This window comes from Aulonocara stuartgranti, assembly GCF_965226115.1.
Source record: "Aulonocara stuartgranti genome assembly, chromosome: 18".
Classification (NCBI taxonomy): domain Eukaryota; kingdom Metazoa; phylum Chordata; class Actinopteri; order Cichliformes; family Cichlidae; genus Aulonocara; species Aulonocara stuartgranti.
This window is the reverse complement of record NC_138954.1, coordinates 4,228,006-4,255,708: the sequence shown is the minus strand read 5'-3', so window position 1 is coordinate 4,255,708 and position 27,703 is coordinate 4,228,006. Positions and strand designations below refer to the sequence as shown.

Here is a 27,703-nt window from a genome sequence, read left to right as displayed (position 1 = left end):
TACATAGTGTTCATGAAAACTGTTTTATTTAGGCCTACTTTTAATGAAATTTAAACACGCACTTGAGTTTTTTGTTCTTTTTATTTATCACACATTAACGGTGAGGGACAGAAAGTTTGAATATGCAACCAATCGTCTTACAAAAAATCTCACAAGACTAAGAGGTGCTCCTCACACTGTGGTTTGTATATTTGCTGTGTTGCCTCTTTAGTACATAAACAATGTAGGATAGACTCTTTCTCTGTCTATTAGATACATTTTTGAAATTGCAATTTCCCTCATGATGACTCAGTGATCATAATTAGAGAAATGAGATAAGCCCTAAGTGTCAGAGAAAGCTGTGACTGTGAATCAGCATGACCACATACGGGACCTCCTCTAAGATGAGTGAAGCCATCATTAATCCTCCCTGTGCTTCCCCTACTGTGACAAATTAAACATACACTCAGTTTTCAGATTAAATATCTTCATGTCTAAAGCTGAGACAGTAATTTTGATACCTTCTGCAAGTTGTGATAACATATGCATGAAATATAAAGGTAAAGCAGGTACAGATAAAATTCAAATCCAAATTTTAATAATAAACTACATATTAAAGATTATTTGGTTCCCTTGTGATTGTCAACTGATTCGATGGAATTGTGGGTAATGTAGTTGGAAGAATTGTTTCAGCACTGAAGTTTGATTCATGTGTTATGAGCTGAGTAGCAGCAGCAGTGGTTTTTCAACCAAATCTATTCGTCCTTTTCTTCCCAGATATCCAGCCTGGGATCCTGGAGCCTGTCCTGGAAGCAACTAAATTCTGTCAGTTATGATACTAACAGCAGGTGATAGGAAGTTTTTCTGCCCACTATACAAACTCACTGGTAAAATACAGTCTTTGCTACAATAACACCTGTGTTCAGTTAACATTTAGGCCTAAACTACAATTTAAAAAGTGAATTTTTATACTTAGATTACCTTTTAAGTCCCAACTTTGAATCTTGATTCAAAGTCTGGGGAACTCTAATGCGATTACTTTTAGCACTTGCAGATATGTATTTATTAAATGTGTTACGAACTTGTATGTCCGTGTGTTTGTTTGTGCAGGTGCTGTGTTTTTGTCTATGTTAATTCAGCTCTGCCAGGGCCCTGTTCCGATTGGTGCATGGACTTACTGCCCCGGCGTGATTGGATCCAGCTGGAGGACCCGCCCAATAAAAGGAGGCTGGAGTGCTACAGCGGGAGAGGTCCTCGCGTCTCTCCTCATCACCCAGCAGTAGTCCTGTGGTAGCCGCTGGCTGCAGTATACGTGCGAAAATTGTGGAAGTGGAGTGGGTAGGGGTGAGCTGCCGTTTATTTTGATCACCCGTTTTCTCCTGTTTTTGAGTTGGTTAAGGAGGTCAGACTCTGTCTTTATTTTTGACTTTATTTTGGTGAGGTCAGGGGTGCGGGATTTGTGTAGGTTTGTTTTGTTTATTGTTTTGGCCTTGGCTCACCCTGAAGTGTTGACACTCCCGTTTTGGTTCTCTTTATTCACCTTGTAAATAAATCACTTCACATCTAACGGATTTGTTGCGTGTGACTGCTTGGGTCTTGGGGGGGGAAGCGAGTGCCTCGCTCATGTTATGGCCTGGCCCTAGACGGGTCGTAACAAATGCTTTTAATCACACACTGTAATTTAGCTGTATGCATATGTAAAGATATTAATGTGCATAAAAAGACAATAAATATTAGTGTTAAAGTGTGATCAAAACATAAAATATTAAAAAGAAATTCACAATTTAAACTAATGACCTCCTTTCCCCATAAGGCCCCAAAATGTGTCTGAGAGGATTTAACTGCATAGACCTCGAGATGGTTTATAAAAAGGTATAAATCGTAATATGACGTTTGTTGTATTTTGTGAATAATCACTCCTTTATTTGTTATGCAACAATACAAAATGATTTACAGGCATAAAATAATTTCACAAATACATAAATAAACACAAAAATATCGTTATTTGCTTAGAACTAAATAACAGCAGGTGATGAATGAAATATTAAGTGTTTATATGATGCTCATCAATCCTAAATTTTGACCTCATATACCATTCAGCTGTTTTAAAAAGCCACAACTGATGAAAAATCAAGAGCAGGAGATTTGTCATCAACCAGTCACCTGCCTGTCATGCTGGGACCACACCACACAATATCTTTGTGTTTAAAGGGAACCTGAAATGCTACACACGAAAAGGCTAATTTATACTATTGAGCCTTGTTCTCAAAAACAGACATAGATGTAAAATTATCCTTGAATTTTGCTGGAAGTTATAGTTTTAAAAACATGTTTAGCTCCATCTTCTGTCAGTGCAGAACGTGACGTCATGTGATCGGTTGGTTGATTGCGGCCAATAGACTTAAATTAGTTTATGTTAGCTAACTAGGGACAGAATCGATAACTCAGAGGAAAAGTAATGATACTAAAACTAAAAATCAATCTAAGAGGATCACTTCTATGCTGCCTCTGACTACAACAATGAGCTTCATGTTAAAACCAAGAATATACTGTCCACTTTCACTGTATGTCTCTTTAGCAGGACGTGGCTGGTCGCTGTTTGGCTAGCTGCACTCAGACAGGAAAATCCACCTGTTAATGTTCGAGTTTGTAAAGCACTTTCTAAATGAGGACTGTGTGGAGGAGAGCCTGTTTGAGACAGGTGACAGGTGCTGACATAAACTGGTTTTTCCTCCTCTGGCCAAGTTTACTGAGCAGCGCAATCAGCTGATGCATTCAGCACTTTTTATGTCATAAGATAATCTTTCTCTTCTTGAGCACATCCAGACACTTTACAACATAATGGCCCATTTTTCCTGTGGACATGCTGATGAGTGTTAGGGTTTCTAATACCCTTTGGTAAAAAAAAATAAATACCTGTTATGTTTTTGGTCTGATACTCATGTAGTAACCTGTTATGTAGTAAACTGGTTGTGTTTCGTTAAAGAGAGAAATTTTTTGTGTTGCATAAAATAGTGCTGATGGCATCTTGCCAATATCTGCTTTGCAAGCTGATGTCACGGCTCAGTACACCCGACCTGGTGAGGAACAGGCTCTGCTCCACACAGTCCTCATTTACAAAGTGCTTTACAAATCCAAACATTACGACTAACAGATAAATTTTCCTGTTTGGTGCAGCTAGCCAAACAGTAGCCAGCCACTTCCTGCAAAAGAGACACACAGTGAAAGTGGACAGTATATCCTCAGTTTCTTAACATAAAACTCATTGTTGCAGTCAGGGGCAGCAAAGAAGTGATCTCGTTAGAATGATTTTTAGTTTTAGTATCATTACTTTTCCTCTGAGCTATCGATTCTGTCACAAGTTAGCTAATATAAACTAATATAAGTCTATTAGTAACGAACTAACCACATAACGTCATGTTCTGTACTGACAGAAGATGGCGCCAAACATGTTTTTAAAACTTTAACTTTAAGCACTTGTTTCTTAAATCCTGCTTCACAGACAGTTTTACATCTATGTCTGTTTTTAGAGCAGGGCTCAATAGTGTAGATTAGCCTTTATTTGTGTAGCATTTCATGCTTCTTTAAATGAAGCCGACTTAATCCTTGCTGTGACTTGACTCATAGGCGTAATTAAATGTCTAATTTCTCTCAGCTCTATGTGAAGGACCAACCCAAGGAGTAGTAGTGGAGTAGTATGTCACAAGATTTGAGTCTTATGGGAAGTCAGCATTTGTACTGTATTAGTTTGTACTACACTAGTTTTGCACACTTGCCACATAGCGACACTGTAACCTAAAAACTACGCCTAAGTCAATTCAGTGTTAATTTGAAAGTCATATAAAGCCTTATAAACGTGAGTGACCAGCCTCCACCTGACTGATAGCAAATAATAAAAGTATAAATTTAAAAAATCCATACGCCTGTTTTCAGATGAGCCTGGATCTTTCATTAGTTACTGAAATCATCTTAGAGGCCTCAGTTTGGTCAGCCATTATTAGGGTATATGGTGTGGTCTCAGCTTTGGGCTACTCTGGTTCGATTAAAAAAAAAGACAGCACTATCTGATCATTTCTGTAGATGTTTGCTTAACAGGAAGAAGCTAAATTGAAACTCTGTGTTCTCACAGCTCTATAAAGTTGCCTCCCCTCCACATGTCCTCTGGAAACCACACCTCACCATCTGCTTTCAAACTTTTCATCCGTCAGTGGCGTTTAAGGAGTTTGGACAAGAAGCCAGAAGAGGCGGGACTGTCGGTCTGCACCTCTTCTTTGGCTTTGGCCTTCTCTCCGAGGCCAAGCTCCCCCTCCAATTGCTCCAACTCTGACTGGTCCAGCAGCTCAAAGTCCTCCACCTCGCTGTCCGACTCCTCGGTCAGCTCCAGCAGCCTGCTCGATTCTGTGAGTCCCGCCCGCTTGGGGTCTTCAGTTGGCGTCATGAAGCTGACTGCTGCTTCTATTCTCTCCTGGATGGCAGCTGTGACTGCAGCGGTGATAACTTCACCTGCCATCTGGTTGACCAAATCGAGGGCATTGGTGGACTGGTCTTGAGGTTCGTGCTTGGATTTGATTGGATCCTGGAGCCGAGTTGGAGGTGAAGCAAGGCCGAGGCTGAGGTCGTCGTCGTCGTCGCCATTGGTGGTCATGCCATTATCAAGTGAAGGGAATTCAAGTAGGCCACCAATGAACGGTTCTTCTCTGTCAAAGTCTGATCAAAGTGGCCCCGACACAAAAAGGAAGAAACACCAGTTACCTAAATATGTGAGACACAAAGTAGCTCTCGGCGTCAGTCAGAAGAGCGTCAAATGAAACTTACCCTCTGAGTTCTCAGTCTGTGGTGTGTGTCCCTCTGACAGGTTGAAAGTACCATTGTCTGTCCATGTGACATCTGACACCTCTGTGTCCGAGACAGACATCTCTTTACACACTGTGGAGTCGAGCTGGGGGAGAGAGACACACGCAGACGTCAGATTTTATAGTGCAAACCCAGATCTGAGCTGGTAATTGGTTGACTCAGACAAAGTGGTGACATCCGGGACTAAAAGATGAAGCCGCATAACAACTAAGTGCATGAAACTGCAGAATCCTGAAGTCACTTGAGGCTTACAAGGCATACAACACATTCTTTCTGCATTGCATTCATTATATTTGCACAGCGATTTGAACGCTCTAATAGTGAGCGTGACAGGGAAGTGCACTCAGTGAATTCAACCAGCAGCTCAGTGTTTGGCATGAGGAGAAAAACGTTAAAGCATTTCTTGCCATTGAATTTGTCCCATGCTGATGGTGATGTGGATCATGTGTATTGAATTTTACTAGCTTTAACTGGATGCTATCAGTCAACAGAGGCATAATTACATTAAGATGAGAAGATGATTAGCCAACCTTTGGAAACATAGAGGAGAGGTCTGACTCAATGCCTTCTTTCTCATTCTGAGCCTGCAGGAGTCGCTTTTCTGAAAGAAAAAAAAAGAAAAATATGGATAAGACTGATTTAGTTCTCTGGCAAAATACTGGATAAAAAAGGTAAACTGATTTTTACATGATAACAAATCTTTTTAATGTTTATTCGCTATTTAAATAAGCATTCTTATAAAAAATCTACTCCACATTCAGTGTACATTTCTACAATAGTTCCTACATGCTATGTAGCATTTCACAATAATGTCAAATCTAGGTCAAGCCGTGACCTTAATGTCAATTTACCTGCACACTTAACTTTGGGTCAAATGAAAAAACAGTCTTAATGAACTGCAGAGCAGAAACGACAGACCCTTACATTATGCTTGTTATGTGTTGTTGAGATATATGGCTCATATTGCATATGCCAAAGGAGACTTTTACGAGTTGCAACAAAACTTCAGTTAAAGTTTTTAAAGATTTGTTCTGGTTAGGTCTACATAATAGAAAAATAAAGGTCATATAGGTTTGCAGCAGTTTGGCAGGTAGTTGTCTTAAAAAAAAACACATGGTGAGTCACTTCCTGATCTCATGTCCTTGTTTGGATAATGAGTAAAAACAAATTGCATGATATTTACCGTGGTTCTCTTTGATTTTCTGAAAAAACTCGCCGATGCCAAAGTCCAGCTTCTGCAGAACTGGCTCCAGCCACGAGCTGATGTCATGAGATGAAATCAGAGGCCACAGAAAGACACCCAACACTTCACAGAGAAACATAACAATGTCAGCTTATTTTGCAGAATAAAATGTGTACAGCAAGCTCAAATTCAGCATGCGATATTCATCATATGTGCTGTTTAACTTCTGCTGTCCTTGGGATTCCCATCTACTTGTTTGCTATTCAACTATGGACCATTTTTGGCCCGAGGACAACACAAGGGTTACCTCTCAGAAACCAGACAAAAAATGTGATTCAAATGGGTTTTTCAGTTGATAACTTGACCTTTTGTTGAGCAAATCTTTGAGGACTCACCTAGAATATACGAGATAACGATCCCTGGAATGTAGCGTCCTAAGACAGCAAAGAAAGTGCACACACTGCAAACCAGCAGGCAAAACTAAAACAGAGAGGCAAAAACAAAGAACTTTTTGCTGTCAGTTACAAACTAAACTCCCCCTCAACAATAAACTGTTTTAGTATTTCTGGTTTTACAGATATGCAAAATCCCTCCAAGCTTCAGCTTCAGACACAAATTACAGACAGTGAAGTTATAAAGCAAACAGGTATTTTCCAACAATGCTGAATGGTAGAATTGTTTTATACAGATTTCAATAATTTATTAACTAATTGTTATACTAAATATATATATATATACAGTATACATATATGCTTTGTTCATGACATACATCAGGTATGTCGTCTCTGCCTCACCTTGCCTGGGTTTTGCTTTTTGAAAGCTGATGTCTCTTGCAGGAAGAGTCTGAGGGAGTCAGTAAGCTGAGGTCCAACCCCAGTCCGGCTGTCCTGGCCTGAATCAATGATCTCCCAGCTATAAAGAGACAAAGACAGAGGAATGTTAATTAAATTGAAGATAACACTCCTGACTGTGCTTGAAACAATGGGCCTCTAAAATGTAAATTTGGAGCTCTAATGATGCTGCTACTCTAATAGCCTCCATAATTTAGACATGAAAGGCTAAAATTGTCGTGGTCGTGGGTCTGTTGCCCAGAGTTCTGTGTTTTTTAAGTTTTCTAGTTCTGTTGCATTTCTTGCTTTAGTCTGTTTTCATAGTCCCCTCCAATAAATTGACTGGACTAGATCATGCTGACACACTTTACGGTGACTCCGCATTAAAAATAGGACCAGCATTTGACAAACTAAGAAGGGGATTACATTGCTGTCAGAGGCTTGAAATTCTGCTTCGTTGAGGGTCATTAATAAATTTTAGTCCAAGTAAAAAGCCACTCCAATGCAAATGCCATTGTTTAAATTAGGAAGCCTACAATAACATTGGCACGATGACTGTGCAGACAGGTGTGGGATGGGAATAGGGATGTGAAACTGGTTTCCATGCTGTGGCACTGCTGGGAATTCTGGGCCACCTGATGATTTATAAAACTTTCCGCTCCAGGATGGGAGTTCCCGAACATCACCTCCTATTTAAGCTCCACTATCAGCCTCTCGTGTTCTTGTCAGATATAAAACAGCTATGAAAGGCACAGGTGTGGCTCGTGTGTAGGTCATGTGTGATAAATAGATATGAGTATGAGGCAGCTAAAGTCATCTTTCCTCTCTTAGCTACTTTCAATTCCCCAGGCTGTAATGCAACGTAATATTAGTAAAGCTAAAATGTGATAAATGAGCATCTACTAGTGTATAATGTAACACCACAAACATCTATCACCAGGACAGTGATTCTGGAAAGGTCACCTCTGAATGGCTCAAAGAACAAAGAAAAAGATTTTGTAATGGCCTAGTCAAGATCTGGACTTAAATCAGATTGATGTGCTTTCTCACGACCTCAAACAGGAAGCAAAATACTACTTCTAGAGCTGTTTAGCCTACTATCTTCTCGTGAATATGATGGAAATAAATAGCAAAAATTTGCAGAAAGAAAAGCATAAATCTGGACCCAGTTATTACAAAAATCTCAAACTCAGTGTGAGCAGTCTGTTACACTAAAATATACCTATGAAATGTGATCACTCTGCAGAAGAAAGCCTCAGTCTACCCTGCACCTTTGTCTCGTCGTTGTCAAAGTTTATTCTGGTCTCCTTTTTGGTTTACTTCTTGTTTTATTTTAAAGGTTAGGTCTTCATATTTCTTTCTGTGTCTGCTTCCTTCCTTTGGTATTTGCCCTGTCCTCTTTAGTGTTTGATTAAATTCACCTGTAGCTTGTTACCTTTGTTTTCCTGCTGTCTATTTAGCCTAGATTGTTGTTATTGTTTATCCAACCTAAAATAAACAAGAGCATTTCAAGTTCAAACATAAATCCATAGTGTACTAAGAGAAATTTCTACTGTTGTTCAGACCAAATTAATCTGTCATTGTCAGTGTAAAAGCTGGAAATGTCTCAACCGTGTTCCTCATATTAAATATCCCACTTTATCCAGCTGAGGATGGAAACTACATGTCCTGTGGTTGCAGCTGTCCTGGTGGAAACAGCTGGTGGGAAATGGTGATGGGGCTCAAGTTACTACAGCAGCTAGACAGGTTTCCACCAGTTAACCAACAAATATCAAAATACTGACAGTTTTGTAGACTGTGTTACATTTTACACAGAACCTAACTCTTTTCTGAGTCTGATTTAACTCCAGTGAATGATTGATGCAGTAAACAGTGTGGAAGGGGAAGCTTAACAAATACAAGTAGGATCACTACTGTAGCCCAGTGGCTCTGCAGCGTTTGGCAGCTTAAGGCCACGTTTACCTCCAATGACTTACGCTGAAAGTCTGTCACTAATAATATGAGCTTGTTCTTTCTTTCTGAGTGCAACTTGATACAAATTTACCAGCACATGCTGATAAAGGGACTGGACATTTGTAAAAGAAAAAAATTACTTCCAGCACGGTGTGACTTAATGTGGTATTTCTGACGTATCCCAGATTTATCCCTATTCTTGGCAGGTCTTTAGGAAAAGCTTATTCAGCCTAAGTATTGCATATTAGCATTTGCTGGCAGCTGCTAATACTGGAAACGATCTTCACCAAGGTTGGTTTTCTTCTTTCCTTGCACAGCTTTTAACTCCATATTCACAGTTTCACTGTCTCACAAACAGAGCATTAAACTAACTAAACTTGACTACTAAGGTGATTTAACTGATACCATCCTATGCATGCAACCGGTAAATCTCATATGGAGAAAAGTTGTTTACAGTTGCTGCACTTCTGCAAGCCACTTTGCAGCCCATCTTCTGCCCAGAACCTCATTTTTTTGCTTACTAACACAATCAGTGCCATGTCTGCAGTCATCTCCATTATTCTTTCATCTTTGACCAGCATTAAAGATGGACTCCACCAAGTCGTTGTTATATTTACTTTTATTACACTGTCCGACCCAACACAGATCATTTGCATTGACTCAAAATGATAATCCAAATTGTCTGTATAAATTTGTAATCTGCTACGATCCAAAAACGCCCTGTATTTGTGTTGAAAAAGAGAAACTGTTTTAGTTCAGCCATAGAAATTAAACAGTCAGAACTTATCAGTTAAACTTCCACTTTATCTGCAGCTCAGTCCAATTCTCCCTCCCCACAATCATGCTTCAGTTTGGCACCTAGGCCACGAGAAGCGAGAGTATCTCTTTTACATCCACCTGACCCACACACCCAGCCTTGTCTCACATAACCCTGATGACGAAAACTCAACCCGCTGATCCCCTCTCGACTTCCAGCGCCCTGTAGGAGTTTGCTTTCCAGGCAAGATGGTGTGCTGAACATGTGACAGTAAAATTGCAAAGCAATTATAGCAACATGGATGGGCTGACAAGGTAAGAATTTATCCATTCCACGAAAGCCAGACATCTCCCTAAAAAGACACGCAGCTCTTCTGTAAAGTTTCACCACATTTGTTTGTTTGAGCTTGTTGCTTGGTAATTTCTTTGGCAAATCCAGCTTTACAGCTGACACAGAGGCCTCGTGGATGTGATGCGATACAGTGCCATATGGATGATTGCTTGTTCTGAAATTAGTAAATCCCATTTAGTTTTCCATCCAGCTTGACTTTTACAGTAATATTTGCATCAGCTGGGAAATGAATGCACATTCAGCAGATGTTTTGACCTACTTTGATCTTGACCTTTCTGGTGGGGGTCACCAGACAGACAAACTTTCTGCTCAGGAGACTTTCTTGATTCTGTTGTTGCATTAAGGCTGAAGAAGGGAAGCTAGGTGTGATTTTTCCTGACTAAATTCCTTCTAAATACATGCTAAAATCTTGAAATCTGTTCATTAACACTTGTTAACACTACCCATTATATTAACCTCATCATCTTCATTGCAATCATGACACAAGAAGTGAAGGAACAAACCAAAACACTTTCAAAGAAATGTTAAAATCTACCCATTTCTCTGAGCAGAGTAACACACTTTTCACGTTAAAAAGTAAGCTGGTGGCAAGTAGCCATCTTTCATCCTCATTTGTATACTGACAGGCGACCTTAATAAAATTGTTCGATTTTTATCAAGATGACCAATCAGACTTGTCTATGCAGACATTGCACTAGAGTTTACCAACAACCCATACTCCTTGAGGCAGCCTTGGAGCCCAAGCAGACTTGGAAAATGTGTGATTGGATCGGCAACTGCCCCCATTCACGTCCACAACCGAGTGGACCAACCAACCAACAGCAATGATGTCAGTAAACACACCACAAAATCTCAATGGGAATGGAAAAAAACACATTTCAAGACATTGACCCAGCCTTCAACTCCCCCAAAAATTATCCGATCAAAAGTATGAATATTGGGTTTATGTTTACACTTCTTGGTAGCCTCTATCTGCAAGATTTTCCAGTGAATATCACCAGTTTCTGACTTTAGATTTAACCAAAAAGTGTTTGCACAACTTAAAGTAGTAGTCAACCTTCAACATGTGCATTCTCAAAACTCCTGCCCCATGCTCTCTGGATACTTGTTGAGAAAAGACTATATCATGTTTCATTGCCCCAGACTCTTACACACCACCACTGAGCACTGTTATCCACTGGTGGGTCACTATTAGTCACATGTATGAAGGATTCAGGCAATAGTCCAATAGAAACTAAAAGGCTCTGAAACAACAGAACACGGAAAAAGCGGCACATCTGAGCCTCTAACAAGCCCAGTGACTGCAGTTTAAAAATAGAAAGACAAACAATGCAAAGAATGGCGGCAAAAACATCTCAGCTCTTCACTTGTGTCTGCCCCCCGTTTATGTGGGTGTTTACCACAGAAAACCACAGAAAACCCAACTCTGACGCAACTAATACCTGATTATGTTCTGCGTAGAGACCCACAGGTAAAAAGACTGATATTAACAGAGCGAGAAATCAGAATTCCAGCTGATGGAGTTTACATTTAATGCCTTCGTGAAAGAGCAGTCTGCATGTGTCTGCGTATGAAGCCAAAACAAGCAAGTTATATAAGAAACCAGTGGAACAGACAGACATGGCCCAATGACACAACTTTTCAAAGTTCATCTGTTCTGTGGTGCTTCTTTATTCAGACTGACATCAAAAGTTGAATGTATTATAAATTTAATAATTTTAGTATGATCTAACTTTACGTTGAGATTCTTTAGTAAGTTCAGGTCACCCTCCCAACCCCCCAAAAATAAAAGTTTTCAGTTTTTCTTTAAAGTACTTGAGTTTGTTCAGTTAAAAGTGCTACATCATCTCCTTCATTTCTGCCAAAAAAATCAGTAAATCTCAGATCCATGCGTTTTCAAGCCTACAATAAAGGGACAAATACAACCAAAATTGTCCAAATATCTGCATGTTTCCAACTGTAAAAACAGCTAAATTCTTTCTACTGGATCTGGATTAGCAGACCAGACAAGTCATTGCTCCTTAAATCTATTCTGGCTTCCTCTCCAGGACACAAATTTGTACCTCAATCCTGCCCCATGGTCTTCAGGAGACATCTCAAGGTCTTCAGGCACCTTCAGAGGGCTAAATGGTGCAAATAAAACAGCCAGGTAAAAACTGGATCACGGATAATGGTAGAAAAAAAGAAACACCTAATTTAAATGTTTTCCAGTTGTTACAAAATGCAAACCTAGGCTTGAGGTAAGCTCAGCTTTTAAGTGTGACACACTGCACGAGAGCAGCTTCTGTTTATCCTCAATGAAGCCCCGCTTGGAGTATTTCAAGTGACCCCGTCTAAAAATAACCGAGTCACACTACATTCCATCCGGCAGCCATCAGGAGTACAGAGGGATGGGGTTGGGCTAGGTTGGGCTGGTTTGGGTGCAGTTGGGTGGGGTGGGGGGCAACAACAACAGCCTGTATCAACAACACCGATCCAACAACAACGGTCTCCTAAACACACCTGCTCTTGTTTCAGTGACATGCATTGGACAAACAGAGGAGAAGAAACACAATGTTGTCTGCGTGTTGATCGATGCTGTCAAAACTTTTAGCTCAAGGGAAAGTTTGACGCTTGTCATGCCCTTTTCCTTTCAGCATTGTGCGGGCCTCGACCCCAATTCGCTGTCACTTACGGACAAACAGTTTCCACCCTTTTGTATTTGTCTGGGTGTTTAAACCAAGAGGCAAAATCCAGGAGTCAAAAGAAGCTCGAAAGACGAGACGTTACTGTAGAAACGTATTTATGGTGTAGTACAAAAAAATAATTTTGACCGATTTATTATAGCTTTGACTGATGAGGTGTAGCTGTCAGCCAGCTTCACCTGAACTGGACTTCTTAACCGTGTTTGTGCTATTTGTACCTTTTGGAGTATTTTTATGGAATTATCATAAAAATAATATGCTTACTTTGTAGTATAGACAAAAACAGAGAGATGCCAACAGGTAAAGGTTATCCAGGTACAGTTTTGGCAACAACGTTTGTTAATTTTCTTCTTAAAAACATTCAACTTGGTAAACTACTTTTAAGACGAAAAGCAACAAAGTCTGGATGTAATCACTGTTATTCTTTATGTATGACTTAATCACATCACTTGACTGTGATGAAACACTCATAGTTGGTTTATTGTGCTGTTTATACTCCAGCGGACCCCAGGTCCAATCAGAGCGTGCACTCTGAAACACACCCACTCCACCCCAAGTGATCTGATTGGTTCAAGTGCTTCCAGTCAGTCTGAATCTGTTCCGGTCCGGTGGTGTGGAGACAGCTGAGTCACTCACACACACACATGTACAGTAAGTAATTAGGCACACATTGCACTCAGGTTTCACAACTCTTAAGAAACTTTGCAGTTGTTGTGGGAACACAGAGTAGCTCAGCACTGAGTCTTTCCTCGAAGCCAACGCCACAAACACAAATTATATGAGTCGCATGACGTTCGTCTACATCTGTAAGCACCATCATTTAAACACACAAATGGCACTGACATGATGCTTGACCAACAGTTCTTTCACTTTCCCAATAACAGTTTTATTGCATTTGGCATTTGTTTACATCCTGTAACTCTTGACTCCACAAATCCACAAAGCTGGAATAATTTATAACACCTGTGTATGTGCTGGGCTTTTTTGATCACTGGATAGTTCTCATATTTATATAATGATAAACCTGAGAAACAATCACAGTTATCTCTCTGTTTTGGTTCTATGTTCTGCTGTGTGGCTCAGCCTGACTTGTGTTATTGAGCTTCCAGGTGCAGCAGGAAGCAGGTTTTACCAAATAAGCTATTACACCCACTAAGCACCAAACAGCAGACGGGCACACGTAAATGTCAGCTGTTAAAGTAAACAGCAACAACAGCTTCAACTCTTCTGGGAAGGCTTTCCACAAGGTTTAGGAGTGTTTATGGGAGTTTTTCTTCCAGAAGCACATTTGTGAGGTCAGATACTGATGTTCAACCTGCCCTTCTCACAGTCTCTGCTCTAATTCATCTAAAGGCATTCTATCAGGTTGAGGTCAGGACCCTGTGGAGGCCAGTTACGGTTTCCCACACCAAACTCTGCTCTAGAGCCCAGTGGTGGCATGCTTTATATCACTGCATCTGACGCTTTGCATTGCGCTCAGTAATGTAAGGTTTGGATGCAGAAGCTCGGCCCTGGAAAAGCATCCCATGAAGATCTCTACGCACTGTTCTCGAGCTAATCTGAAGGCTGTTTGAAGTTCGGAGGTCTGTAGCAACTGAATTTGCAGAAAGGTGACAAACTCTGTGCACTATGTACCTCAGCATTCGCTGACCCTCTTCAGTGATTTTACGTGGTGTACCACTTCATAGCTGAGTGGCTGTTGTTTGTAATTGCTTCCGCTTATATAATGCCAATAACTTTTAGCAGAGAGGAAATTTCACAACTGGACTTGTTTTGCAGGTATCATGGTTTCACTCTGGAATCCACTGAGCTCCTGAGAGTAAACCATTCTTTCACAAATGTTTTTAGAAGCAGTCTGCCTGCCTGCTTGATTTTTATATACCTGTGGCCATGGAAGTGATTGGAACATTTGAATTCAGTGATTTGGATTTGTGAGTGAATACTTTTGGCATGTATGTGTATGTTCCTCAGGAGTTAGTGGAGACCACACGAGAGTGAAAAGGAAACTAACATTCACCATTTACACAACATGACTCAAAATAAATGCCAACTGTTACTTACATTACTTGCGACATTGTTTTTTCAGTTATCAACACCCCTCCCATGCCCCCCTGCACAAACACACACACACGTAGATATATGTGGCTGGCTCACACTCCTCAGCTGTCAGCTCACATTGTGGGTCAGCACCTAATCTCCTGCAAGCCTTTGCCTGAGACGTGCTCTGTGCCTGATGTACAATTACCCACAAGACAGCTCTGACAGGCAACAGCAGGTGGCAACAACACAATCCCATCCTGCCAGCCAAATGCCACAGAGACAGATAGAGGAAGAGTACAAGACAGACTGTGGATATGCAAATAAGGGCAAAAGAAATCTGAAACAATCAAAGCTCCCAACATAAACTGCAAAAATTTAGTGCGAGACCTAAGCTCCACACTACAGCCAAAAATAAAACCAACATATCAGTGCTAAAATCTGCAGTTCCTCTAACGGCCACTTGAGGCTGTCCCAAAGTACATCAATCCCCACAAGACTGTTGAAATTACTCATTTCACTGCAGAAACAAACATGTTTAAAGTTTGATTTTTAAAAAAAAAACATTTAAAAAACTCTTTAAGTATTTTATGCCCTCAATTCAACTGCACAGTGGAAAATATTTTTATAATTCTACTTTTTTGGATTTGTTTAAAAAGCTGGCATCTTGAAATGAAAGCTGTGGTGACTTTGATGCACATGTCTGGAGTCTGGGAACTAGCTAGTTGAAGAAGTTGGTGATCCAATTATTTATTAGTCTGACACTTAGCACAAATTAGCAGCTATCTTCATGATCTACAATCTCATTCAAATATGGCCACTTAGCTCTAATAAATTCAAGTCCACAAACCAAAAGGTGACTTTGATGTAACTGTTGTACAGTTGGTACAGTTTTGTTCAGGCATTTACTCACATTCATTATGAGGCAGTTGAAACTTGAACACAGCTGCATGTTCGAACAGGAAAATGATCCCAAAAAAACATCACAACTGGTTTTGAAATGGATAAAGTAGGCTAACATTAAGCTTCTGGAGTAGTTTTCCCAAAGTCCCGACCTCAAGCCTACTGCACATTTGTGCTATGTAACCAACCAGATTAAATGAATTCTACCAATTCTGCCAAGAGTCACTTGAATGAGTGATGAAACATTTCTCCCACGTCCAGATGAACAGAATTAACTTTTTGGCAAATATTAGTGGGCATGTATTTATACAAAATGCAAAATCGTACATCCAATTCTTGTTTTTTAAAGCCGTTAAAGAGGTACGCTGTGCAATCATTCCACCCAGGAATTAGAACAGTTTCAGAAATCATTAAAAGCCCAAAATTAACATGAAGTCCATGCACATGAGTGTAACGTCTTGATGCATTCTCAATCATCTTTCGCCATCTTACAGTGATTGCAGCCATTCCCCAACTCTCTGTGAATGGTACTCATGGCCATTGATCAGTGGTCTTTGAGCAGCGGGTTTTGGTCAGTGGTTGTTGATCAATGGTCATGAGAATTTGCATAATTAAGATTAAGGAACTGACCTCCCAGCCCATTGTTCCTTCAGTGGGCTGGTTTCAGTCATTATGCAAATGTTCTGTTTATAAGATTGAAACCTGCAGTCAGCTGAGACTGAAGAAGTCACCTGTACGAGTGACGAAACGTTTCTCCCACAAAACGCTACGTCCAGATGAACAGAATCAACCTTTGGACACATGAGTGTAACTTCAAGCTACAGCTGTACTTCTCACACTATTAACATTTTTCAACCAAAAGTTGTTGTCATCAGCTCCACTGACTCAAACACTGAATACATAGAAGATAGAAACTGGGTGAAAAAAGTCCAAATGAAGATTACAAGTGGACCTTTATTTATTAATCAGTTTGGTTTTACTTGGATGAAAAATCTTCAACTGGGTGAACTATAACTGAAATGAAACAATTACTATGTCCATGATATTAAAATGCATCTTGTGAGGTGTCTGTCATTTTAAGTACAGTGTAAATTGCCCCTGACCTGGACTCACCCAACTATCTGTTATATAACTCAGATGTGTTGCATCCAGCCTGGCGCCCACAAATCCCTGTCACCTCCGCTGAATCCCATGGAACCTTTAGAGCCGGCATCGAGTAACGGACGACCTCCACCCCTTGCACCACTAACACCATTTGAATGTGACTCCCCCTTCAATGCCTTTACCACTTGGTCACAAAACAGACTGCCAAATGGGTCATGGCTCAGCACCATTAAATGGGGATCTGAAACTCTGAGAACGTGCATTAAGATATTTCTATTTTATTTATTCCACAGCAAAAATTATATTTTTATCATGGTATTTATAAAGAACAATCACTGAATGGTACTTTAATGAACAATTCAAATAAATGGGAACTGTCAGAAAGTACAAAGTAAAAGAACAAAGAATAAACCATGATCAATACCACAAATTCAAAGATTTGATGTCATCGCTTATAGTTTTTTGAATTTCTTGTAAATTCTCACATATTCTGATTATTTACATAAAGGATGACAGGATTTTCTCTTTGAACTCGACTGTATATTTACCTGTTTTCAGCTCATGCTGAGCAGGTTTATATGTAACTTTATACAAGAAGAAGACCAAGAAGAAAATCTTATGAATTTCCTTTTAAAACACGATCACAAAGCTTTTTCTTTTAAAGATTCTTGCAGCACAAATCATTTACCCTCACCATATGTTTAGCTCCACAGTGACATAAACATACTTCAGGTAATGTAAAACTGTAAAGTATTAAATGGTGCTCACTGACAGTTAATGAATACTATAACAAAACAAGAGTCCATAAAACAGATTTGGAAACAGACCAAATCTGACCAGTGAAGGACTGTACAGTAATTATTCTACAGTTACGTATCCTGAAATATTGAATCAAATAATGTTGTTATTTAAAGAGGAACTATTATTCATTTTCTTATTTATCCATCCATTATCTTCTGCTTATTCAATTGAGGGTTCAGTGAGTGGGGATATTGAAAGTATGGTGATCTCAGAGAAACATTATTAAGGACTTGGAAACGAGCAACACATACCTTCTTTGAACCTTATTTTCAGATTTTAATGCAGTTTAAATCTGTGTTGTTATTTAACAATTTTCCTTGTTAAAGAGGTCACAGTTTAACAGCTTGGGTGTCCGATTTTAATGGAAAAATACAAAGAGATGACTGAGATCACTATTAGATTAATATTTCATGTTTAAAGTTATGCGTAGAAATTGTAAAGTCACACTTTTGCCTAAACAAACTGAATAATTCATGATTGTGTGCTCAGGCTCCATCCAGTGGCAGAAATAAAAAACTAAGGATATGGATGGAAAGACAATCATGTAAAGAAGTTATTCTTGTTTTCTTACAGAGAGGAGAGAAGGAAAAAAACATGCTCATAACTGAGTTCTCTATTGTCAATAGTACTTTAACGTGATACACTTTTTGAAATATTTCTTCACAACAACTGAAAGTTTTGTAAATAAGTTTGTTTGTTTAGTTCTTCATGGAAATTATGTGAGAAAAATGTCATTCATCCTTAAGCCATCCTTTAAGCTCTAAACACCACGTCCAGAACACCTCACTATGAATGTGAATGGTACTTATGACCATTGGTCAATGGTGTTTGATCAGTGGTTGTTCCTAAATGGTCATGAAAATTTACATATTAATGATCAAGAAACTGACTTCACACACAATTGTTCTAGTTTCAGTCATTGTGCTAATGTACTGTTTATAAAGTTGGGGAAACCTGCAGTCAGCTGAGACTGTAGAAGTCACTTTCTCCCACTGAAAACACTACGTCCAGATGAACAGAATGAACCTTTTGGGGTCATCCATCCAGTTTCTTCTACAATTCAGATAATGGGGGTGTGAAGCTTATACTATGCTGTCTTAAGGCGAGAGTCAGGGTATGCCTTGAAGAGCTCACCCTCCATCACAGGAGAGAGAGACACACAGAGAGACAGACAAGCATTCACACTAACATTCACACCTACAGCAAATTCAGAATCCGTAATTAACCTAACACCATCCATGTCTTTGGACTGTGAGAGGAGGAGCCACAGTAAAACCCACGCAAACACAAACATCACACCACACAGAAAGGCCCCTGGCTGGATTCAAACCAGAGTTTGAAAAAATGTAAAAATTAAAAACTTCCAACTGAGATAAGCGTGAAGGGAAGGATGGTAGTAAGACCTGCTGTCATGCATGGTTTGGAGACACTGACAAAATGACAGGAGGCAGAGCTAGAGCTGGCAGGTTTAAAGATGCTGGGATTTTCACTGCGAGTCATTAGAAAGAATAGGTATTTGGACATATCAGGTTGAGGTGTTCTACTGACAAAGTTAGAGAGACAAGGCTGAGATGGTTTGGACCTGTGCAGGGTAGGGACAGTGAAAATGTTAGACAAAGGATTTAAAGATGAAGATGCCAGACAAAAAGAATAGAGAAAGATTCATGGGTGTAGCGTAGGAGGACAAGCAGATTGTTGGTGTGACAAAAGAGGATGCAAAGGACTGGGTGAGATGGATGATCCACTAAGAAGAAGATGAGATGGAGAAAAACTAAAAATCTGTGTAATTTACAGCACCTGTTAGATGCATGTGTAAAAAATGTGACCTGCTTCTAATAAGAATCTTTTAAGCGAAAAGGCACAAACACGGACTATCAGGTCTAACATCCTCATGTTGGTGTTGTTCCTGGATCAACATAATAATGTTAGTCTGGGAGCATCATTGGATCTGACGAATCACATTGTCATATCATTGTGACTTTGGGAAAAAAACTGCCGATGTCCACTCAGGAAAGAAATCAAAAAATGGGGTGTGAGGGTCAGGGTTAGGGTTGGAGAACAGGGTGTGATCGCGGTCAGGGTTACAGCCTCAGGTTTACGATTTGGTGTGTGGTGTGAATTTGTTTCCACGTGGCAAAACTATTACATCACTACAATCTCATTGGTCACTTGTGATGTCCAACCTGGACCAACATTAGCTTTGTTGATCCAGGAACAACATCGACATGATATCAGCTCGTGCTTGCTATTAATCTGTTTAGGCATCTCTGATTATCTAAGTATCAACACTAAGCAGCCAGTCACAAGCTTGCAGTTAGAGGGAGGTTTCAGATCGTGAATGCAGCTCTGTTCATAGTAAAGGCATACCCCAGGACATACAGATTATAGTAATGGTTAATTACAGTTTAATCTGATACCTTCTGATACACGTCAGATTCTCCAAAAGCCTAGAAACTTTTAAAACTGCTCTTAAAACTCACCTCTTTTCATTGGCTTTTAGAAAGGTTTAATTTATTTGTTTATTTATTTTTTATTTTGATCAGCGAGGTGTTTTACGAAATTGTGTTCTATTGTATTTTTATCTGTATTTACTGTACAGCACTTTGGTCAGCCTTGGTTGTTTTTAAATGTGCTCTATAAATAAACTTGACTTGACTTGACTTGACCTTCCAGCTGCATGTCCTGTCTTTCAAAAAGAACCAAATTCATTCCATATATTTACTTTCTGTTGATCAACTAATCTGCTAATTAAGTAGGCATTTGAGTCATGCATCACAAGATACGCGCATGAAGTGAAACTGTAGGTTTCACTGTTAGACAAATCACACAGTTTAGTCTGACACACACAGGCGATATTAGCAGGGGGATTAAATTAGACAGTCATATGTGAGCAATCAGCTCTGCAGGGCTGCAGCTGAGAGTCAGGACGAGACCCGGCTCTCGCAGAGGACTCAGTCATGCATGATACAGTATGAGAAGCTACACGTCTTTATATACTCTGTGTTACGAAACCTTCCAGTATATTTACAAGAGATGATTCAAATTTAAGGCAGAGAAGTTGTTTTAGAATCACTGCACATCGGCAGAGCTGAACTGCTCATCCAAACCATGAGCGCCAAGAAGCTTTTAGAGAGTAACAAATAAAACACGTTCCCGTTTTAAATGTGCATCTGCTTTGCTTCTGACAAATCGTGTTTTACCATTTTTAAATGCAAATGCCTCTGAAATATCCTCAGCACATGCAGACATGTATAAGAAGCATTTCAGAGGTATAAATTGACTCAGAATCTGACGTTATTTAAGCAGAACATTATATAACCTGTTTTTTGTTTGTTTTTTCACAAGCTTAAGTTTTAGCCTTGGCTCAGCTTTAATAACGCACTTAATCGTCTTTAAACTCATTATTTAAATGCACCTTGGATGTTGTAACTGTTCCTTTCCTTGGATTTTGTCCTTTATCTTTGACCTTTTAACTAAGAAAAAATCACCTTCAAACTACAAACAACTGAATGATGCAGGAAGCACGACACAGTTGATCAACTTTTAGCGTTAATCCACCAAAACATTAGCTGCAGTAGCAATCTGGGAAGTTGAAGGACAGCCAGTGTCCAGTCTGACTGTTTTGGAGTTTTGCATTGTCACATGGACCTCTGTTGGGTGACATTCAGAAAAGTCAAGGCTGCAGTGCATCTGTGAAAGCAGGGGTAGCTGCAGAAGTAACCCACCAGAGGCAACAATTTAAAAACCTTTGGAATGAAGGTTTCAATCACTGCCAGGTGCCGATTAATATGAAAGACAACTCAAAAGTTATGAAAATTCAAATTCTGCAAAAGCTGGATGATTTTAAGTGTTTTGGTAAAGATCTACTACAGCAACCCATCTAATATGTGAAATAAAATGACTGAAAAGAAAAGAAACTTCATCTATATCAAAACGCCACCTTGTCCTTTGTGGTCACACAGACTTTTTCTAGGTTTCAGTATATGAAGCATGGATGTCTTAAATCTCCATTCATGATGAGGTGACTAATGAAGTTATGAGTATTTCACAATCAGAGCCACTGAGGGCTGGTCTGAAAAGGCCGGGATGTTGACAGTGAACACTCAGCTTGAAGCTTCTCAACACAACTCATTTTTTTCAAATACAACCTATGAATAATTACTGAAACATGCTGAAACATTTAATGAGTAGCAGTATAGAACAATGCATCGTCAGCCCAAAGCTCCTGTGTGATTTTGTATCTGTAAAAAATAACTGAGTTCATGGAGTGTGTTTACATGGTCATGCTGCTTGTGAGGTTTATCCTGGTTATATCCAGGAAATTACGTCTGCAGAGAAACCTGCTGCTACAGGTTCCTGTATACATGATAAACACTTGTATCCTGGTTACTGATTAGTGCATGATATTTGCACAGGAACGTGTGACAGCAGCAAATTAGCAGAAAGGGCTGGTGTGACATTTCTGTAACTGTGACTGCAGGCTTTAACTCCTTCACACCCCAGAGACTGAAATCATTTCCCTAAAAGATTGTTTGTGTTTGTGTTGTATTACTTGGCTTAATCTGCTGCAAATAGTCAGCAACACACCACCATATTCAGGTTTTAAGAAAACAGAGCAATGGGCTCATGTAGTTTTAATGAAGGATATATTTGTCGTGGTCCCTGAGTTTTGAATTTCTTGTGAACTGATGATTCCATAACCAGGTTTCTTCCTCTTAAAATTAAGTTTTCCTTCCCACCATTGCCAAGTACTTGTCTCATTGGGAGTCATGTGACATTTGGGGATTCTTTCTAATATTACAGAATAATGCACCTCGAGGCGTTTGTTGTAAATTAACACCATATGAATAAAAGTGAATTGAATTTTTGTTTTTGAGAATCCACTATGAGCTTTGTTTCCTATTTTTTTGTAATATTAGTGAGTGTTTAGTTTAATATTGATAGAGTTTTTATTCACTTATGTTTATAAGTCTTGTTTATGTTCTACTTCGACAGGGTTCTCTGTGGTTTAATTTTCAATATTTTCAGTTGTATTTACAACTTTTCAGTTGTATTTAGTTCCCTTTTGCTCCCTATTCTGTTCCAGTCTAACCTCTTTAACTTGTCACGAGACAAAGAAAGACAATAACAATCTTGTTTCCCCATTCTGTTACTTCCTGTTTTATTTTGGTATTCGTTGTTCTCTGTGTTCCCTCTGTCTTGTTATGTTTTCTTCAACTGTGTTCTCCACCTTTTTTCATTTCCCTCGTTACCTGTCTGTACTGTCTCAGTCGTCCCTCTGTCCTTTGTCACATTGCCTACATTGTTATGTCTCGTTGCTCTGTGTTCCCAGAGAATTACATTCCTAGTTATCCCTGGTATTTATATTTCCTGGCTCTGTTCGGTAAATGTTTTGGATTTTGGGACTTTATTTATCTCTTGGTGCTAAAAGTATTACAGGTTCAGTTTTAATTGAACCTCAGTCTCTGGCATAATATTGTGCATATGTCCAAACTCAAAAAGAGATCATAGCTAGAGGTGATTCATGAAGCAACACTGTGTAACGCCACCACACTGCTGCCAGTCGATTCTTTCTTCAGTTGAACAACAGAGTAAGACGTCTGATTACTGAAGCTGATTACATCAACTTGATTTCAGGAGTCACAAACATCCAATTAAACTTTCCTTCGTGTGATATCAACAATTTAAGCTGACCAACTTTTTGTTTTTCAGCCAAGATCCTCTTCACCTTTCAGTTTGTGAAAAACAAGTTGTGTCAGACATAATTTAAATCTAAGATCAGATGTGGTTTGAGCAGAAGCTTGATGCAGACATGTTTGTTCTTGATTTCTTTGTTTAAATTAACTTCACTGTCCTATGGATGCCTTCAGGTTCAGGAAACAATGAATGCCGCAATAGCATCTTCACGAATATGAAGATTTCTTCCTTCAGAGCAGCTCTGCCTCTCTGATATGTTTTAAAATCCAAACACTCCCATTGTAATGTTCACCAAACACACATTATTAACAAACCTGCACATCACAATCACCTGCACTTAAGTGTCTTACCTTGTTGTCATGCTGTGCCATAACTGGGCTCCTGTGAAAAAGAACCACAGATGTGTTATTCATCAGCACTCACGCGCTCACACCCACTGCAGAAACTGTGGCAAAGAGAGAGCTGAGCCTGAAGGCTTAGCTATTGATTTATTGGATGATCTACATTCCTGCCCTCACCTATCGAGCTGTTGGTGGTGACGGTAAGAATATCCCCTAAACCCGGATAGGTGGTAGAAAATGAATGGATGGAAACAATGATAAAATGGCAGGAGCAAACTGTAATGTAGTTACCACAAGCTATGATTGGGCTCTAAATGTAATATAACAACCATGTAATAAAATAATGTTAAAAGAAACATAATTTGTAGATGAAATAAATGCTTAACAAAGACCCTTTTCATGTTTCCAACCACAGGTTAATTAGATATAATCGTTTTTTCTATGGGGTGGCTGTAGCTCAGGTGGCAGAGCAGGTCAGCCACTAATCAGAAGGTCGGTGGTTCGATCCTGGCTGCATGCCAAAAATCCCTGGGCAAGCTCTAACCCCATGTTTGCCCACTGATGGTGGTCAGAGGGCCCGGTGGCGCCAGTGTCCTGTCAGTGCGCCCCAGGGCAGCTGTGGCTACAACGTAGCTTGCTATCAACAGTGGGTGAATGACTGAATGTAGTGTAAAGCGCTTTGGGGTCCTTAGGGACTGAGTAAAGCGCTATACAAATGCAGGTCGTTTACCATTTTTTATTGAGTGTTGATATAGTGCTAATGATTACTGTGATGTTATGAAATTATACTTAATGACGTGAAGTATGCAAAAACAGTTTTCTTTAACAGAAGTGTTAGGTGATGATAATGAAAGTTTTCTACAAAGAGAAAACTATACTGATAACATTAAACTTAAATAACTGCTGACATCAGGAGTCCAATGTGTTCAAAGTGTAATTGTGAGCAACAGTCAGGCTGATGAGTCACCATCCGCCATGAAAGATGATGCCTCATCCTTACTCATCGGGCTAATAAGCCAGGATGAAGCTGAAATCACGTAAACATCCGAACCAAATAGATTTGTTTGGTTTCAAAGCAGCCATTTATAACTCTGGTGAGGGAACATCTTGGGTTTAAGCTGAACGGCTTATTTATTTCATTTTAATTTTCCTCTTCATTTGTCAGGGATGGAAAAAACATTTATCTACTAATAAAAAAGATCCACTGTATCAGATTTAGCTGTTAGCTATTTTTCGTCCGCAGTCCCTGAAATATAAATATAAATAAAGAAATCACCAATAAATAAATTATAGTAATAAAAATGCTGTTGACATTTCAACATAATAGACCAAACATTTACCAATAATTTCAAAACCACAGACAGTATCCACATCCCATATATCCATTACGCTCATAAATATCAAATACATCTAAATAATATATAAAAGCCTTTTTAACATCTGAGCTCCTCGTTCATTCGATGCATCTTTTTGTAAATGTTTTATATTCTTGTCAACAGCTCTGTTAGTTTATAGGGTTTGTGCTACAGCCACATCACAATCCTCCCCTTAAACACTCCCTGGTGCTTCCTTTTTTCTCTGTCTTGTATTTGTTTGGTGCCTCCCACCCTTGTTTGTCTGTCTGTCTGTGTTTTTGTTGTGGATGGGTGTGGGCGAGGTCTCCCTTATTCCTGGCTCCCAGCTCTGCTCATCCTGCACACCTGCCAACAATCAGCCCCACCCAACCTGTTCATCTGCCTTCCATCCACTGTGTTAACGTTTTCTCCAACCATTCCTCGCCACAATGCAGTTTCTACCTCAGTAATAGCACTTTGAACACCAAATTAGAACTTGCTTGTAGTAAATCTGCTCTAATGTTTCTTATCACAAAGCTTTCTCCATTTTTTCTTCTTCAGGAACATCACCCAGCTGCCCGCCAGTCTGCTTATCCCACTAAAACCAGCTTCAACCTCCTTTACACACTATTAAGATCTCTGTACTTGGGTTCCACCTTTACAGTTTTGGTTGTAATAGATCATTCATTCTTTTCTATATTTAGGGTATTTATTTTTTTACATCTTCTAATCTGAGTGTCTGTCGTCTTTTTAATTACCAGGGGTTGATTACTCCCACAAAGGCCCCGCATACATTATAATGCTATTACTACATCTGCAGCAAAAGTGGTCCTGACAATAATCTGTCCATTTTCTCAAACACTGGATGCGACGCTGCAGCCTGCACCAGCTTTTGGTTCACAGTGACATTACACAAGACTACAGCCTGGCCCTACTTCAGCATCACTTGATGTCTCTGTCACACAATACACAGACTCCTGGGACACAAAGTCATCACTCAAAAGTGTTTAAACTGATTTCAAGCAACTTTTTGTAAAGCACCTTTACACACCTTGTGCACTTTGACAAACACTTTAGTGTCAGTTGGTCTTTTATCGGTGTCAGTATTTGTATTTAAATGGGTTTCGGGGCAGTTATGACTGAAGATCCAGAGTTATGAGATTAAGGCAAGGCAGTTCCTTACTAGTTATTCTTCTCTTTAATCGACTGATCATTTGGGGGTTACCTGCGGATCTGGACCGAATTACATCTCGGGTGGTGACCGTGATGACCAGCAGGGCCAGGAGGAAAGCCAGGAGGGTGTAGGCCCGAAACGAGTCAAAGGCCACAAACCTGCAGGGAAACAGAACAAAAGTTTCACTCACAGCAGCTCACTCAGGTTGTTGTGATGCACTCCACAGTTTAACTCTGTGGAAGTTTTAGCAGATCGATGTTTATTTTTGTGGAGCTGTTTATACAAGATGATAAAGCTTTATATTTTGATTTTGGATACATAATTTTACATCCGTGGATGTAAAAAAAAAACTCACCATCTATTGTGGAGCTAAAATATTCTCATATTCTTTTGCTATAATGAAAAAATGACCCTGTGTCAGAATTTTGAGCTTTTCTGCTTTCCTTACTCAAAAAGTCAGGATGCAGAATTATAACAGATCTGTGTAACGAAGACTTTATAACAGCAATCTATGCTTTTCCTCTTTCAGTACATTAACCACTGCAGCAGTAATATAGCAATGCTGGAATATATAAAAATACTAATACAAACAAAATTAAATGAACACTATTTGGGGTTTTAAATGTTTTTAAGTGCTTTTACTGTTGACTAATTATAAATGTAACTCTTATTTTTAGGCCATAAAATACATTTCAAACAATATATTGTAACAGAATGAGAAAAGTGAAATTTGTTTAAACAGACAAACAAACATAAACTTGACGAATTTTGTCTCATGAAGTCCCAAATTATTGTGATTTGTTTGTTTTTTTGCTCATGGTGGTAGCGGTTTGTTTTGACAATGTCCCTGATACAGACATTACATACAGAAAAATATAAGAAACATACAGAAAAATACAGAAAACAGTGGCAGCTGAGTATTTACAACCCCTTTTTAAAGATCATCATTATTATTATTAGTGTGTGAAGTATAGATGAATTTAAAAGTAACAACGTCAAATGATTTAAAAGATATAATAGAAAGAAAGGACTAAAGTTGAAATAATTACGCCTTTAATGTGGAATTACTAGGATGTCATGATTTTTTAACAGTATATTTAATATTTAACTTAAAGTCATAATTATTATTATTATTTATTTATTTTTATTAACAGGAGCTCAGTGCTGTGAGATATCCCTGCGTCATGATGCCTACCCGAACATCGCGTTGGCTGCAGCAAACAGGGCTGAAGTCCTGCATGGTCTCCGCCTCCAGCTGACCAGGCCGGTGAGGCGACACCCTGCGCGGCCGGGAAGGGTCTCCTGATCCCGGCTTGGCGGTCCGCCGGCCGCGGCCACCTGCCCACCTCCGGCGGGTCCTGCTTCCCGGCTCCCCAGCATTGAAAAACGACCGGGGTCCCTCCGCTCTGCCCCTCCGCTCCTTCAGCAGAGCTGGGTGTTAAGCAAAGCGGAGACTTTACTGAGCTATTTCCGATTCTGAGGTTTCAAAATAAGTGTCTCATAACGCGTTCACTTTTTGAAAATAGTCTAAATGTTCTTTTTGCAATTAAAACTAATGCGTTTAAATCATACAGTCTTATTAAATTACTTTTTATCTCAGGAATATATAGTTTACATTATTATTCACAGAGCAAAGATACATAAGTGAAACAAATGCAGTAACAAAACATATGATAACCAATTAATAAGTAGCATGAAAGTTATTTTTTAAAGAAAATAAA

At 39.4% G+C, this 27,703-nt stretch overlaps 1 protein-coding gene across 1 annotated transcript; it reads right to left on the bottom strand.

Annotated features, from left to right (window-relative positions):
* Positions 1 to 1,708: 1,708 nt before the first annotated feature.
* Positions 1,709 to 27,511, bottom strand: retreg1 (reticulophagy regulator 1). The gene is made up of 9 exons (XM_082514812.1): positions 27,178 to 27,511; positions 26,034 to 26,140; positions 23,484 to 23,514; positions 6,811 to 6,928; positions 6,412 to 6,496; positions 6,017 to 6,139; positions 5,364 to 5,434; positions 4,795 to 4,918; positions 1,709 to 4,686 (listed from the first exon to the last, which is right to left on the bottom strand). The coding sequence occupies exons 1-9, from the start codon at positions 27,360 to 27,362 to the stop codon at positions 4,184 to 4,186; spliced, it is 1,347 nt and encodes a 448-aa protein (XP_082370938.1). The 5' UTR covers positions 27,363 to 27,511; the 3' UTR covers positions 1,709 to 4,183.
* Between the last annotated feature and the right edge of the window lie 192 nt (positions 27,512 to 27,703).

What these genes read in the sequence shown, in the direction of transcription:
- retreg1 (XM_082514812.1), bottom strand. Translation starts at nt 27,362, where the DNA reads ATGCTGGGGAGCCGGGAAGCAGGACCCGCCGGAGGTGGGCAGGTGGCC. An exon ending in CGTTATCTCGTATATTCTAG is followed by an intron (nt 6,140 to 6,411) that starts GTGAGTCCTCAA and finishes TTCTCTGTGAAG; the next exon opens with TGTTGGGTGTCTTTCTGTGG. An exon ending in ACAGACTGAGAACTCAGAGG is followed by an intron (nt 4,687 to 4,794) that starts GTAAGTTTCATT and finishes CACTTTGATCAG; the next exon opens with ACTTTGACAGAGAAGAACCG.